General features: G+C 38.5%; 1 protein-coding gene across 4 annotated transcripts in view; it reads right to left on the bottom strand.

Annotated features, from left to right (window-relative positions):
* Positions 1 to 15,121, bottom strand: part of LOC133614571 (protein furry homolog) — an 87,100-nt gene extending 71,979 nt beyond the window's left edge. For 2 of the 4 annotated variants that reach the window (XM_061972640.2, XM_061972643.2), the window contains exon 1: positions 14,851 to 15,121. In XM_061972640.2, coding sequence (XP_061828624.1) covers positions 14,851 to 15,007 — 157 coding nt within the window. In that variant the 5' untranslated portion in view covers positions 15,008 to 15,121. Of the gene's footprint in view, positions 1 to 5,426; positions 5,688 to 14,850 lie in introns of those variants that run through there. The other 2 variants (XM_061972641.2, XM_061972642.2) reach the window with 2 other exon arrangements.
* Between the last annotated feature and the right edge of the window lie 322 nt (positions 15,122 to 15,443).

The raw sequence follows: 15,443 nt of genomic DNA, 5'->3' as shown, positions 1-15,443 counted from the left end.
GTGCATTACTACTTTCCTAAAGATATAACTAAAATGCTTTTCTTGCATCCGCTGAAATATCTTTACCTTGTTAACGGAGACTGATACTCACTTTTTTTTTTAATGCAAATGCAAACAACAAAGACAACACAGGACATCATTACCACCAAGACAAGTTCAAAGGGCAGGTTGGGTGAAGAACTATAATATAAAAAATAGTTTTCTTCCTGTTTCAATGTTTTTTTTCACTTGAACTTGCTCATTGTAAATATTACTTAATTAATAATAATGTGTTCCTTATCAACTTAGATGCAAGTGAACTGTTGTATGGAAACACAGCAAAGTATGCAACATAAATGAAAGCAATAAAAGCAGCTTCACTCAAAACAGTAAGTGTGTGTTGACCTTATAATAGCGCAAGCACATTTATCACACTGTTAAGTTGAATCAAGATGTTCTACAGTTTAAAAAAAGACATACTTAAACACAACAAGTAAACAAGATGTGTTTTCCAGGTCTTCCCAGGACATGCAAGTCATGGTGCCTTTCAAGGAATGCCCAGCATGTGCGACCCCTCTCAGCACCTACCCAGGCCCTTGATGAAGCTGATGACACTGGCCTTACTCCAGCACACGGCTGTACCGTCCATGGTGGGGAAGGACGACAGGGTAACCAGGGTTCTAGCTCCCTTTAACCGAGCCAAAAAAGCTCCCTAAGGAAACACGTTGAAGTCCATGTCTTGTGTGTCAGCTGGCCGCGTCCTCCCCGGGCATAGTTTCCATGGCGCGCGCAAGCCAGCTAGCCGCTGGTGGGTGTCTCTTAAATAAGAGCGACTAGACTGGAGATCAGTCTCGGAGACTCGTCTCTCCCTCTCCTTCTCTAAAATTGCCGTCTGCGTTGATTTGCTTCTGCCTTGTGACCAGCTTGTGGTGCCTTCCAGGAGTGAAGGTCAGGCGGGAATTTTTAGCCGAGGCAAAGCGTGGTGATGCTACAGGGGCATAGCTGTGTGACTATAATTATCTCAGGGGATACACTATACTGGTGACTTGTGTCATCCCGAAGCATGACAGTCACCATTAGACACGTTTTGCTCCAATTAAATCAACATAGCATTGAGTGCATGAAGCCCCTTGTGTCTCACTCCGCACAAAGACTCCGACATGTGACTTGCAAACAAGGGGGCTCGTGGGGAATGACATCACCACCACTGCCAAGCTGAAAACAAACCCAGCATGGCAGCCCTCCCCTGACACAATGAGGAAAACAAGTGTCTCCCTCTCTCATTCAAAAACATTATAAATAGTGTGTTCTCCAGAGAAATTTGCAGAAAAGTATACAACAGAGTACTGCCCCCAGAAGTCGTACAATCCAAGTTCAAACTAAGAGTAATATGCCTCAAAAGTCCAGTGTGATATAAAAACATGCAAAAGAAAGGTGTTCTCCTGGGGATTTAGCAGGAAATTGCACAAAAAAAAAACACTATTCAGTGGAGCTTTTGCATTGATTGCTGTTGAAGTCATACAGTCAGAGTTTAAATACATTTTCCTAGGGAAATCTGCTCTAGAACTTGTGTTCACAAATGTTTCCCTCTGTCATACACAAACATCCAGCCAAGCAATAAATTAATTATTGTCCTAACAAACAAAAGTTTGAACTATATATTCTGGAGGAATTGTTCTCTGAAGTTCCATTCACAAATGTCTACCTCCATCCATCCATCCATCCATTTTCTACCGCTTAATCCCTTCGGGGTCGCGGGGGGCGCTGGAGCCTATCTCAGCTACAATCGGGCGGAAGGCGGGGTACACCCTGGACAAGTCTACCTCTGTCATACAAAAACATGCAAAATAGAAAGGTGTTCTCCAAAGCATTTAGTAAAAAAATGCACAAAACTCGCCCTTTTCAGTGGAACTTCTGAAGTCGAATGCACTCTGAAGTCCTAACAATCAAAGTTCAAACTAAATATTCTGAAGAAATTATCCTCTACAGTTTGAATTAAAAAATGTCTACCTCTGCCATACAAAAAAAGAAAAATAGTAAGGTGTTCCTCAAAGCATTTAGTAAAACAATTCGCAAAACTAACACACAGAAACTCTGAAGTCTAATGCACCCTGAAGTCCAGTTAAAACTAAATATTCTGGAGAAATTGTCCTTTAAAGTCACATTCACAAAGGTGTTCCCCAAAGCATTTAGTAAAAAAAAAAATGCACAGAACTAGCACTATTCAGTACAACTTCTGAAGTCTAATGCCTACTAATATTCTAACAACCCAAAGTTAAAAGTAAATATTCTGAAGAAATTGTCCTCTAATGTCACATAAAACATTTAGTAAAAAAATGCACAGAATTTCCACTATTCAGGGGAAGTCTAATGCCCCTTGAAGTACTAACAATCCAAAATTCAAACTCAATTTTCTGGAAAAATACTGTAAGTCTCAAAGGTCAAGTTCACAAGTGTCCCCTTCTCTCACAACATAGCAAGAGAGAGAATTTACTAGAAAACATAGCAAAAAAACTAAAGTAGAACCCATGAACCCATGAAGTCAAATGGTCTCTGAAGTCATAAATTCAGTCATAAAGTCATGAATTCAATTATCTGGAAAATATATTCCTTTTATGTTGAGTTCACATGTCTCCCTCTCTCACACAAAAACATTCAACATAATAAAGAGTTTGTGGGTTGTAAGAAATGATACTGAAAAACGCACTACACAGAGGAACCTGTGTAGTCGAACGGCACTGAAGTTGAACAGAGTGATCAAACTACTAATAATCACACACAAAATTTCCCCAAAAAAATTTGGTAGAACATTTTGCAAAAAAAAATCACTTTAAAGTGGAACCATTGAAGCAAAGAACGGATAAGCTGTATTTCCTGTGCGAAAAATTGCTCCAAAATTCTCAAAAAAAAATCTAAAAAAAAAATGAAACTTTTTTCCTTGACAGTTTTAGTAAAAATTGATTGCATCGATTAAACAAACAACTATCGCAGGTTGGCAGAAGAGAGATACACCACACTCTGAGGCTAAGAGCTAAAAAATTAAATACACTACCCAACTGTAAAATAATCAAAACAACAACACAATCTGTCCAGTACATGAAAGAAAACAAGCGTTTCCAAGGTACTAAAGTTAAGCAGCTGCATTGTGCTAACTTAGCTGGATGTGGGAACTTCACTTCATTCACCTTCACCAGTTTGTGTTGTGGGAATGACCGATAATTTCAACAAATGTTACTTTTGAGCTCAAAATGCTTCCATCATGAATACTTTCATTCAGATTGTTATGACAGCATGTTCAGGTAGCAAGCTAGTTGAATTAAACTATGCGCACTCTGTTGGTTGCCACTGAACAGTAAAATAAATAAATCAGGTTCCCTTGAACGCAGCACACTATATAAAAGCTAGATTTTGCGACACTTTTAAATTTTTTTTTTTTTAATCAAAATCTTTCGAGCAGGTCAGGTTATGTAGAGAAGTGATTCCTAAACTGTGGTGCGCGGGCTCTATCTAGTGGTATGCCAAAGAATCACCTAATCAAATATTGTAATGTAACGGTTTTATATTCCTATATTCAAACACAATGTTACTGTTCAAACTGTATCTAATGTTACAATATCATTGCTGAGTAAAACCTCTGCCTTATTTATAATAAATACTTAGGTCTACTACAATACTCTTAATGTTGGTCATTATGGTGGTACTTAGAGAGCCAAGTGTTTTCTGAGGTGGCACTTGGTGAGTTTGAGAACCAGAGATGTAGAGCAGTTATTTCTTTTGGATCATTCTGACATCAGAAACACAGCAATGTTGTCTATTCATACTACAAATTACAGTGCAAAACTTATATAATTCTAATGAGTTTCAGCTCAGTGAATGCATCCATGGAGACAAGAGAGTAAACACCCGCTTTAGCAGCCATTAGTGACGAGTGGGTCGACATTTGGACACAAATGACCTCTTTAACTGGGCCTGAATTTCCAGGGTCAGCATGGAGGTAGGGGGGCCATTATCAACACACACACACACACACACAAACACACAGGACTAAAAATAACAGCAAACTGTTCCAACAGTAGAATGTGAGGCTAATAAAAGCTTGTGCGTCACGTTACGTAATGAGCAGGAACCTCCCTGCCAGTTGGTTTATGATACAACATTTTTACGCTAAAGAGAGAGGGAAAAAAATTGTTCCATATAGTCAACTGGAAAAGGGATAAAGATCATTTTGAAGCGTTCATTCAACTCCAACCTGTGAATTGTGAAGACATCATTTCTAGCACAAAACAAAAGAGCGAGAATAGCTATTTGAGACTTTAACCACAAAGACAAAAAGCCATTGAGGTCAGTTAATTATTGCGTTTCATAACCGCGACACTGAGACCATGCCGTTGCTCGTCTCTGATTGGCTGACGTGGGACGAGCCTTCGGGCTGTTTGAAGAGCAGATATCAGAATGCCGCTGCTCACTCATTCCACACAGCTTGGCCTTTGAACTCACGGGCCACAACATTAGGCACACTTTTACAATCGAATGAAATCGCCAATGATAATGCTCAGTTTTAATACTGCTATCCAGGTATTAAATTGAACCAAAATGATTGCCCAAAATTATCATGTAGCTTTTGTTTGGTTAATTTGTTTTGGACATGCTTAACATGTCACATCATTTGCACAATTCAACATTGTTTGAAAAAGAGAAGGATTAAGCCGAGCTTATTTAATACGTCCTTTCCATACTGATAATTAATAGACACCCTACTTTGTATTGTGCTACTATTAATAACGGTGGCACAGTATCACAATGATATTGTATGCAAAGAGGAAAAAAACGCAAATTAAGTGCCACGTTAATAAATAATGGCAAAGGTTATTATTGTTGTCATCATCAAACTAACTAATTATCTTTTAAAAACAAAGCGTTTTCCGTCAGTGTCACCATCTTTTGCTGGGATGTAACATTGTATTAATGCACATGCACCTACTGTGAGAATTACGCAACATCCTCAGGAGATGGCTAATGGCGCCATGACGCTTCATTTACGGTATATTATGTCACTCTTTTGTAAAGACACTTTTTCAGTAACTTTCATTTTCTAGTCTTAGCTGATGCCCCCAATGAACAAGGCAGCAAAGCTTGCAGGTGAAGTACTGCTAATCCTATTAGGGCGTCCTCCCGCTTACTAAAAGCTATTGAGACCACGTGAGCGACTGGCACAGTCCAGTTAAAAACATGCAGACAAGCTGAATCATTGCATAGCGCCATGATAATGGGGATGAATCAGAGATGCAGTATGACAGCGACTATGTGCATGACGGACAACTTCTTGGAGGATTGTCTCTCTGGCCGTTGCTAGGAGACAGCCAAATAGAAGTTGCAAATGACAAAGAATAGTTTGGGCGACAAACAGGATTTAGGTTCCTTTACGAAGACAACAAGCTGCTACTCACTGCCGCTCCATGACTTCAGCAGGGATTTGATGCTGATTTCAAAGAAGCCCGAGTCCTGCTGGCTGGCCATGACGGCAGCTTCCGGCCAACTTTTCCCCCGGAGGACCAGCAAGGCTGTCACCTCTCCCACACTTGGACACTCAAAAGACCGCCGTCCTCTGTAGCGTCCTTTCACCGGCCCCCCTTCCCTCTTCTGTGCCTTTCCTCCCTGCTTGCGCTATACCCTGCGCTCGCTCTCAGCATCTCTCAAGTTAGAGGCGGGCAGTGGGCGGGAGAGTGAGGTCCCTTTAAATAACTGCGTGTGGAGGATGAGAGCGCAGGGAGAAATCCTCTTAGCTGGGCACAGTTAATAATAACCGCCGTTTGTCTGCGTGCGCCTGCCTGATGGTGATGATGACAGTGATGATGATGATGATGATGAGAGTGCTGGGCATCTCTTCAGTGCAGCCAGGCGCCTCTGAGAAGGCAGGAAGTGCAGCACATAAGCGGCAGACATCTGCGAGAGCAGTGGGAAGATGACATTAAAATGATCAGCAGAGCCGTCGGGATTACGGCCGCTTAGAGGATCTGACTGCTGGCTTTTAGCCCTTTTACGTCCTTACAGAAGTTTTCAGACACAAAGTTGATTCTTAACTACTTTTGCTCCCTTGATTGTCATCCAAATTTACTTTTTTATGCTCAGATTTTGAGGGAAATTAAAAAAAAGGTCCGCATGTCCATCCATTCAGGGCATGGAAAATTCTGCATTATAATGACAATTTTATAGCAACATAAGCGTATAGTGGAAACTCAATTAACCCCCTCTGTTTGCAAACTTGTCGATTTACAAGTTTTAAAATGGAGCCAATAATGCGTCTGTGTTCGAATCATGTCTCTGTGTACGAACGCTTCATTCATTCATTCATTTTGTGTCCTGCAGGCCCAAAGCAGGGCACAGCATTTTTGGGGAGGCATTTTTCACACGTCACTTCTCAGCACAGTGTTCATTTTCTGTGTTTTTTTTGTGCCTGCAGGAACCATTTAAACTTTTAGAAGAAGGCTAAAAACACAACTTTTTATTCAGGCTTTTTAATGATCATTAACCTTATGTTTTTAATTTTTTTATTATGTTATTTTATTTATGGCTATTATTACTACTATTATTCTCTCAATGTTATGTATTTATGTATTATTGACATTTTATTTATACATATATTTTATCACAGGTTTCCTACGATTTTTTAGATGGCGTTCATTTTAGTTACTTCCAGTGTGGACGCCTCTAAGGTGGCTTTTTTCTTCAAACCTAAATGCCATGCTATGTTCTTTGTTTTGTTATTGTCAATAATGCTGCGTATGTGTGTGTGTGTGTGTGTGTGTGTGTGTGTCTGTTTGTATGTATTTGTTTTCGTCTCTTCTTTTTTTTGTTTAAAGCACTTTGTGTTTGCCACTTGCATGTGTATGAAAGGTGCTATATAAACCAGAGTTTGATTTGATTTCGGCAAATTTTTTACATTTTACTAACTCAATATGAGTCCCAAAGAGAAAACAGACCCGCGTTGAAAGAAGGAGGGAATCGATGTGGAGTTAAAAAAAAAAAAAAGAAAAAAAAAAAGACTATTTGCGAGGAGTACATCAATGGCGCTTACAGGTCTGGAAGTATCGATGAACCACAGCAAGTTTTAATTGTGATGAGACCCGACTTGGAAAAATATGCTAAAGCAGACCTATTTCACAGCAGAGGAGACCTACCTCTCGTTCAGAGGGGCCTCTTCCACCCACACATGGCCCCTCCCCCCGTTCCCGCCTGTCCCTAAACTGTCTGCTTCTTTCTCGTCAGCTCCTCCTTTTGCCAACGATAATGTAAGAGGATTTAACTTTTTAAAATGTTTACTATTGTAGCAAAATGGTTGTTAAAGTTAAGGATTTTTGCGATTTCTGATCGTTTGTGAGGGCACCAAAGGGACTTCTATATGTGTGCACGTGTTGGCAGAGCAGCACATGCAGAGGACAGCAGCTTGTCGATGCTGTTGCTTTACCTTGTTAATAAAGAGACAGTTGATTCATCACCTCTATGTTATGTTTGTTTGATATACAGTACTGTATATCACTTTATGTTGTGTTCAAAGTGTACAAACCTTCATTAAAACATTGACTTTTGTCGAGGCTGGAACCTATAATTTACATTTACATTGTTTCTTACGGAGAAAGTTGCTTCAGTATACGAACTTTTTGATTTACAAATATTGTTCAAGAACCAATTAAGTTCGTACATTGAGGTTCCGCTGTACTACAAAACTACAATGGCACTCAATAAAGCCCGGAACAATCCATGAAATATCATCCAACAGCTCGACATGGCCCCAATGCAAGCTGACTGTAATAGCTAAGGCAAAATACATTAAATAAAATGTTTGGCCACCTTGTGGCACAAATTGTGAAAATAGGTTGTGTATGTTTTTGCATAATTGTAACAAAATTAACTAGAGAAACACTCTGCCAGGCCCTATCTTCCTACGGTAAAAAAATATCCTGAATCTAGACGGTGATCCGGATCAGCCCCAAAATATAATCACTTTTTCCTTAATGGAGACCTATTTTGTAAAACCAAATTTCTTACCTATTGGTACCGGTTTTTTTGTGTATTTGTGAACTGTATAAGTCCCGAAAATGTAAAATCAAACCATGGAGGCATGGCGGAGATATATATAACATGTTCCTTCATATTTCCTCCAAAAGAGTCATTTGGAATTTGCCCAATTTGTGACGTTTTTCCCAAGTGTTATTTCAGCGGGTATATCCATACATACAGCAAAGTTTTACCCAAAGTGCTTTGCGCGAGTCCGTTATTGTAGTCAATAAGTTCCTTCTTTTTCTCTATCCTCTTGTTATGGGGCAGACTGGCTCATAGATGCATGTGCATCCTCGGCTGTTGCCATATCTGATACGAATTAGCGTATAGTTCGAACTTTGATATCTGTTAGTAGACTCCATATGGAAGCACTATAAACTACAACATGGCTGGCAGAGAGAAGACGCAGTTGAAGTGCAAGAACATAAATAAAAACGGAGCGTTTTAAATGTCGAAAACATCATAATATGAATATAAAAAAGTAAAGTTAAGTTTATGTCCATAACTTTTCGAGTTATCTGTAGTGGAATGAAAGAAAACGGTGCGAATACTCTCATTCTTTTCCTCTGTGGGTGGAGGTGGGGCTGCAAGTATACACAGACAGAGAAGTTGCAGCTTGTAACGTAAACGTAAGGTAACTTAATAGAAATTGTTTGAACTAGCCCCAAAAAGTAATCACGTGTTCCTTTTTAGGCATTTCCTGAAGGGTAGATAAAAAGCCGCCAATAACTTTTTGAGCTATATATAGTGGAATGAAAGAAATTTGTCTGCGGGACCGCTAGCATACACACTCACACACACATGCACACACAAACGTAAGATAATGGAGTACAAATGATCCGGATCAGGCCCAAAATTTAATCAGTTGTTCCCTATCCTATTTCAGACATTTCCTGAAGGTTTCATGAAAATACTGACTAACAGACAAAACAATGACGACAGTTACGTAACAACTAAGCTGTAGCATAGTAAAAATGACAAAAACATGTTAGACATGTGGCTAAAAATATTTAAATGTGGTTAGTGTTTATAAATATTATTTTCATTAATTTTAGTAACCAAACAAGGCGTTTTAAGTAATCCCTACATTTGCATTACTTTCTATGCAAATTCTGCGACATCTTCGTGAGAGCAAGCTCATATGTTCATTTCAAAGTATGCCATGAAATCCTTGCGTGAGCAGTTATATCATACATACTGTGTGTACAGACTTAAACTCCAACTAAGCTGTCATGCAGCAGCACATCCCACCAGAAATATTTTCTCAGCTGCTGTAAATACCAGTTGGTAAACAAAACATTGCTTCAAAAAACCTTTTTTTGTGTGTCAATTGGACATATTTGCCTCAAGGAAAAGCTGTCTTTATCTGCTTTTTAAAAAAAAAAAAGAATAACACAGTCAATGGGTGTAGTCTGTTGTCATCATGCCACGTTATTAAGGTCGTCTGTCAAATATTTGAAGTGTGGAAATTTGGATTTGTAGCCTCAATAAAATATATTTTTTTCATGTCAGAAAACAGAATGCGGAAAGGTGTGGTCCACTGCAAGATGGAAGTGGGTGTGACCTATGTCTGTGTGGAAAACTTGATTTTAGCATCACCTCAACTAAATAAGTAAATATTTATCAAGCCAATGTATATATTGCTGGGTTTTAGTGCATCCCTCACTGTATTAGCTACAATTAACCACACTTTCTCTTACGGAAGCTGCATTTATTCAATTACAGTGAGTACTAGGCATGTAATAGAGGTAGTATGTAGTTTATTTATGAAATTTGATGATAATAGTGACTTAAAAAAAAATATTCAGAGCATTATCCCTATATAAAATATTGCCAGTGCCATTAGCGATGACATCATCCATCCTGTGCAGGCTCTCAGCAGCATAATCTCCATCCAAACACTTGTTCGTCATTACGTAATGTACTTTAATGATGGGGGGGCTCGGGCAAGCTTTTACTAAACTAACATTAACTAACAAGTCTTTCACAGCCTGGATGATCTATAACAGCCAACCTTTTTGTAGCTGCGGACCGGTCAACGCTTGAAAATGTGTCCCAAATTAAAGAAATACAATCATGTGTGCTTACGGACTGTATCCCTGCAGACTGTATTGATCTATATTGATATATAATGTATATATTGTGTTTTTTATGTTGATTTAATAAAAAAAATATAAATAAATACAATTTTTTATTTTTTTTATTTCTTGTGGCCCGGTGGTTGGGGACCACTGGTCTATAACACAGGTGTCAGGTCAAGGCCTAGGGCCAGATCTGGCCCGCTACATCATTTTATATGGCCCGCAGAAGCCTAGAAATAGCATGTTGTTGCGCTTGTAGCGTGAAAGCAAGACAACTTGAAGTATATTTGACACACAAAAACGTGTGCGTTGTTTATTCATCAAAGACGAGAATGAATGACTACTAACATTGAACGACTCAAAATTGCGGTCCCAACAAACCCCCACCTTTGGGAGAATCTCCTGACAGTCACTTAAAAGGGCCGCCTCGAATTACTTACTCTTAACTGCATATATGAATGCTAAACCAGAACAACATTGTTATGTGCACAATCGAACAGTGACAGTAAATAATAATGACAAAGTCAAGTAAACAGGTGTGGTGAATTATGTCCTTAAAGCAACCGCTACAATGAGTCAATAAAGTACTTTATCTTTTCTTACTAAATGTATTTGTGCTTTCCATTTTGACAGAATTCTTTTTTTTTAATGCATATCTTTTAAAATTTTTATATAATCTAATAATGCAACAAAATCATCATATGGTCCCAATTTATTTTTTTGTATTGTATTTTGTAAATACTTATATATCTGATTGACTTTCAGTTTTAAAGCAAGCTACCTATCAAATTGTACACTGTAAAAATGACAGAAGATTTTACGTTAAAATTCTGGTCACTGAGCTGCTAATTTTATACTGTAAAATGTACGGTAGTTTTTAAAGCATTTTATTGTAAATGAAAAAACAGTTTTTTGCTGCGCTGCTGGTAAAAAACCCAAAAACTTGGGTTACTGTTTTTTACATTTAGATTAGTGAACAGCAAAAACAACCGTTGTAGATTTTACAGTAAAAAAAAAAATTGTCAGGTCGTTTGCCGGAATTTTACCGTTAAAAAAAACAGTGCCATTTACAGTAATAGGCTGTAAAGAACGCCACAAATGTTATGATAAAATCCTGGCGACTTAGCCTCCAGTTTTTCACATTAAAATCGAAAGGTTTTTTTTTACAGTGCCCCTGAATTTTTTTAAATATTTAAATGCATTTGAAATGTGTAAATAATGTAATGAGGCGAGTTCTAATAAATGTATATTATTTACTGTTATAAGCGGCCGTCTGAAGGCAGACATAACTGTGTACAGCTCTGGTAATGGGTACATTCACACCCACCTGCACAAATGTACTTCAAAATGTAACAATCAAAATAAATTACTTTTTTTTGTTTACTAGGGTATGCATATATAATATGCATTAGTTTTACCATTTAAAATCAACGATAATAAAAAGGAGATGCTTGGAAATAGCATAAAAATGCCCCAAAAACTTGGAAAAATGCGATTCATAGCGTTACTTTTTGGTGTAACCATCATGAGCGTTCTGTTCAGGTATATTTCTTATGTATTAAGAAATTTAAATAGGTATGATCAATCTTTAAGCTGTGTGTATTTGATTTCAGTTTACTTTTGACATCTTATTTAGAATTGTAGTTGAAACTTTTACAACCTTATGTTGCGCTCATGATGGCGTAACCAAACTAGATTATTTTGAATAATTATTCCCTTTTTTACATTTAGTATATTTAAATATACTGTGTTTTATGCTTTTTTCTTTTTGGAACATGTACAATACATTTAATACGGGCGACGGCGTGGCGAAGTTGGGAGAGTGGACATGCCAGCAATCTGAGGGTTACTGGTTCAATCCCCACCTTCTACCATCCTAGTCACGTCCGTTGTGTCCTTGAGCAAGACACTTCACCCTTGCTCCTGATGGGACTGGTTAGCGCCGTGCATGGCAGCTCCCGCCATCAGTGTGTGAATGTGTGAATGTGTATGGGTGAATGTGGAAAATAGTGTCAAAGCGCTTTGAGTTCCTTAAAAAGGTAGAAAAGCGCTATACAAGTACGACCCATTTACCATTTAATACAATAAAGTCCCATATAAAATCATGTTTCCAGCAATACTTTAATTTTGCCTTTGAAAGTAATATTCCAATGTCCATTAGTGGAGCTGTACACAACTGCAATGAAGCCCTCACGAGTTTGACACCCATGGTCTATAAATTCTCAATGTGTGACGTAACATGGCCTGAGGTTGTGTCACTACAGGTGATTTATTTTTCAACTTCATGTGATGTAGTGACGCCAGGTTTCACGTCCAGACTGCAGATCACACTGCGTCACACGGCAGTGAAAGGACAAGTCAGCTGCCATACAGGTAACAGCCGCTACACTGTAGCAACACTACAAGAATATAGGAAAACATTAAGGAACAGGCTGATTTCACGACAGCGCCATCTGTTGGATCAGTTGGGGCACAAACCCACTTGCCCCTAAAGGAAAATTTCCACTTAAAGGTACATTGAAGATATGGGCATCAACATTATTAACAATATGATTTGCCTGAGTGGCTGGACAGAATTTGTAAGGAAAACAACAACAACAAAAAACTAAACAAAAACACTATAAGAATACAGGCAATATTAAGTAACAGGCTGATGTCACTACAGTGCTATCTATTAGATCAGTGGGGGCACAAACCCCCTTGCCCCTAAAGGTAAATCTACATTTAAAGGTACACTGAAACTCCTACAAATTGTTCTACAGGATTACTGTAAATATGCCTCTATTCTCTAATAGTCTCAGAATGCGTGATCAATAAAAGCAAATAACCACCGGTGACTTGAATTAGAGCCAAGTCAAAAAACATTGCAATTAACAGCTTGGGCTAATATGCAATTGAAATATTATGACTGGTAGACATCCAGCAGCTTTATCTACCTCTTCATGTGCTTTCAAATATCAGTGGTGCTAAATGGTGGTGTAAAAGTCTTTAGCAGTTCAAATAAGACAAAATTGGTTCTTAATGCGCGCATGTTGGTAAAGAAGAAACTTGTTGCCATGACATCAGAGATAAATCATTATATCTTATCTACATGTTTCTATCGCTGTCAAGCTCAAGTAGAGGCCAAAGACTTCAAAAAAAAAGAAGTGTTGGACAGTTTGCAGGCGTGCGCTCGGTAGACACTTTCATATCTGCGGTTAAAACATGTATAAATACATTCATGATCGACTTAATTTGGTACATCTTTTATATTTAGCCCCATATAAGATAGCTATTTGGTTGGTAATACAGTCGTACCTGAACTTAAGAGTGCCTCAACTTTAGAGTGTTTTGAGATAAGAGCTGTGTCTGGCTGATTGTTATTCTTTAAGTTGCATGCAAAAATTTAAGTTACAAGCATCCTCACCATTTGTTGGCATTGCAAATGTCACAGTTAACCCCATAGGATCCGCCCAAAACAACTGGTCTTACTCGCTATCATTAGCTTATAGCTAGACATTGGAAAGAAGAAAGTGAGTGTGAAGAACAGTGCTAAGAAGAGGAAGTGGATGATATTCATTGAATAAAAGAAAAAAATCATCAAAAACACGACACAGTGTGTCACCAATCAATTGGAGCGTATCACTGCTCATCTGCACCGAACTGAAGCAGAATGAGTCTAACGCCAGCCTATAACGTTAAAATAGTACCAATACGGCAGACATTTATCCATGAACATATGGAAAAGCTGCTGATGGTGTGTTTGACAGAATCAGCTTGAAGGAGATACTGTAGAAGTCCTCTCGCCAAGATATATGTTGTACATCATTATTACATTACTTCATAAAAGTACTGCAGTTATTTGTACTACATTATATTGTATTGTTTTTATACAATATTTCTTATTTAAAAGTTATTTTGTTCTTTTTAAAAAACATGTTACATGTTAAAAAAAAAAGCTCTTTTAGGGCAGGGGGCAAGCACCAATTAAATTGATTTGAATTAATTTAAATGGGAGATGTTTATTTGGGATACAATTGTTTTGAGTTAAGAGCTCATTCACAGAACCAATAAAGCTTGTAAGTTGAGGTAAAACGGTATCATTTAAAAAAATAATATTATAGTTAATTGTACTCACAACTATTGATGATAAATTGTTTACCTTATTTAGTGAGAGCAGATATAAACAAACACATCAATAAAAATAAACAGATAAAAAAAGCAATAAAAAATATGATAAATAACATTTTGTTGATAAAAATAAATAATACAATTATTTGAATTAGTCATGATCACATTAAAAACATTACCATAATATCCATATTGTACTATTTCAATTCTGACACAGCTAGTTTATGATGCAGGTGTACTGATGTTTTACCTGTTAAACATGTTGGTTTAAAAAAAAAAAATCTCTACCCAGCTCTTATTTGTAATTACTGCCTACGTGCAGATGGGAGAACACATTAGGAACTTATTAGGAGCATTATCAAGCGCTGATGAAGGGGAGGAATGCCAGCTATGTGTCTGCTCTTGTCGGCTATCTGTGGAGTTTTTTAAACTCCCCACTCGGACCCCCATGCAGGGGCCCCTTCTCTGCTCACGTCTTAAGACTGTCACTCACTGAATGCTAGATGAGAGTAATGCATTAAAGAGTTGATGTCAGGTGCATCCTTCATCAAATAAAAAGGCCACATCATTCCTGAGGAAGCGTGCCAAATGCAATAAACAAGTGAGGCATTTCTCTACCTACTTTCAAGAATGGTGGGCCTCTTCTTGTGCCGCATCTTTTTAAACTTGCCCCTAAAGTCCCGAGGCGGGAATGGGTCCAAGCTGGCAATGCGCCCCAGGACCACCTCGTCCAGCAGTTCTTCAGGACAGTCCGTCCCCGTCTCGGCCTCTGAAGTCATGTTGGTTGGCTGCGAGCCCTAAATGACTTCTATCATTCTCCCCATGTGAGGATGTGACAGACTTTTTTTTTTTGCCTTCCTTCTCCCTGCTGCTCTATCTCTGTCTGCTCATGTGTTCCCAGCCCTCCACTTGTCAGGGCAGTCGAGCTAGTTACAGTTCCAAAAAAAAAAAAAGTCATGAATTGGACAGGTATTAGATTACTTGGACAGCCCCTCCTCTTTTTGGGGCCAAAAGGCGAGGAGGAGAGAAGAAGTTATGACTAAAAGAGGGAGGGAGTGCGACGGAGAGAGCAACAGCCCCGCCTAGCGTGTGTGCCCACCAGGCATTCCTGAATAAATATCCTGTATTTGTCTTGTCACATCTTAACACCCTCCATCTCCGACGGCTAGTGCGCATTTGCAAAGTACACACTAATCACCACAGCCAAATGCATCA

This window comes from Nerophis lumbriciformis, linkage group LG17 (assembly GCF_033978685.3).
Source record: "Nerophis lumbriciformis linkage group LG17, RoL_Nlum_v2.1, whole genome shotgun sequence".
NCBI classification, from domain to species: Eukaryota; Metazoa; Chordata; class Actinopteri; order Syngnathiformes; family Syngnathidae; genus Nerophis; species Nerophis lumbriciformis.
This window is presented reverse-complemented; position numbering and strand designations above follow the sequence as displayed.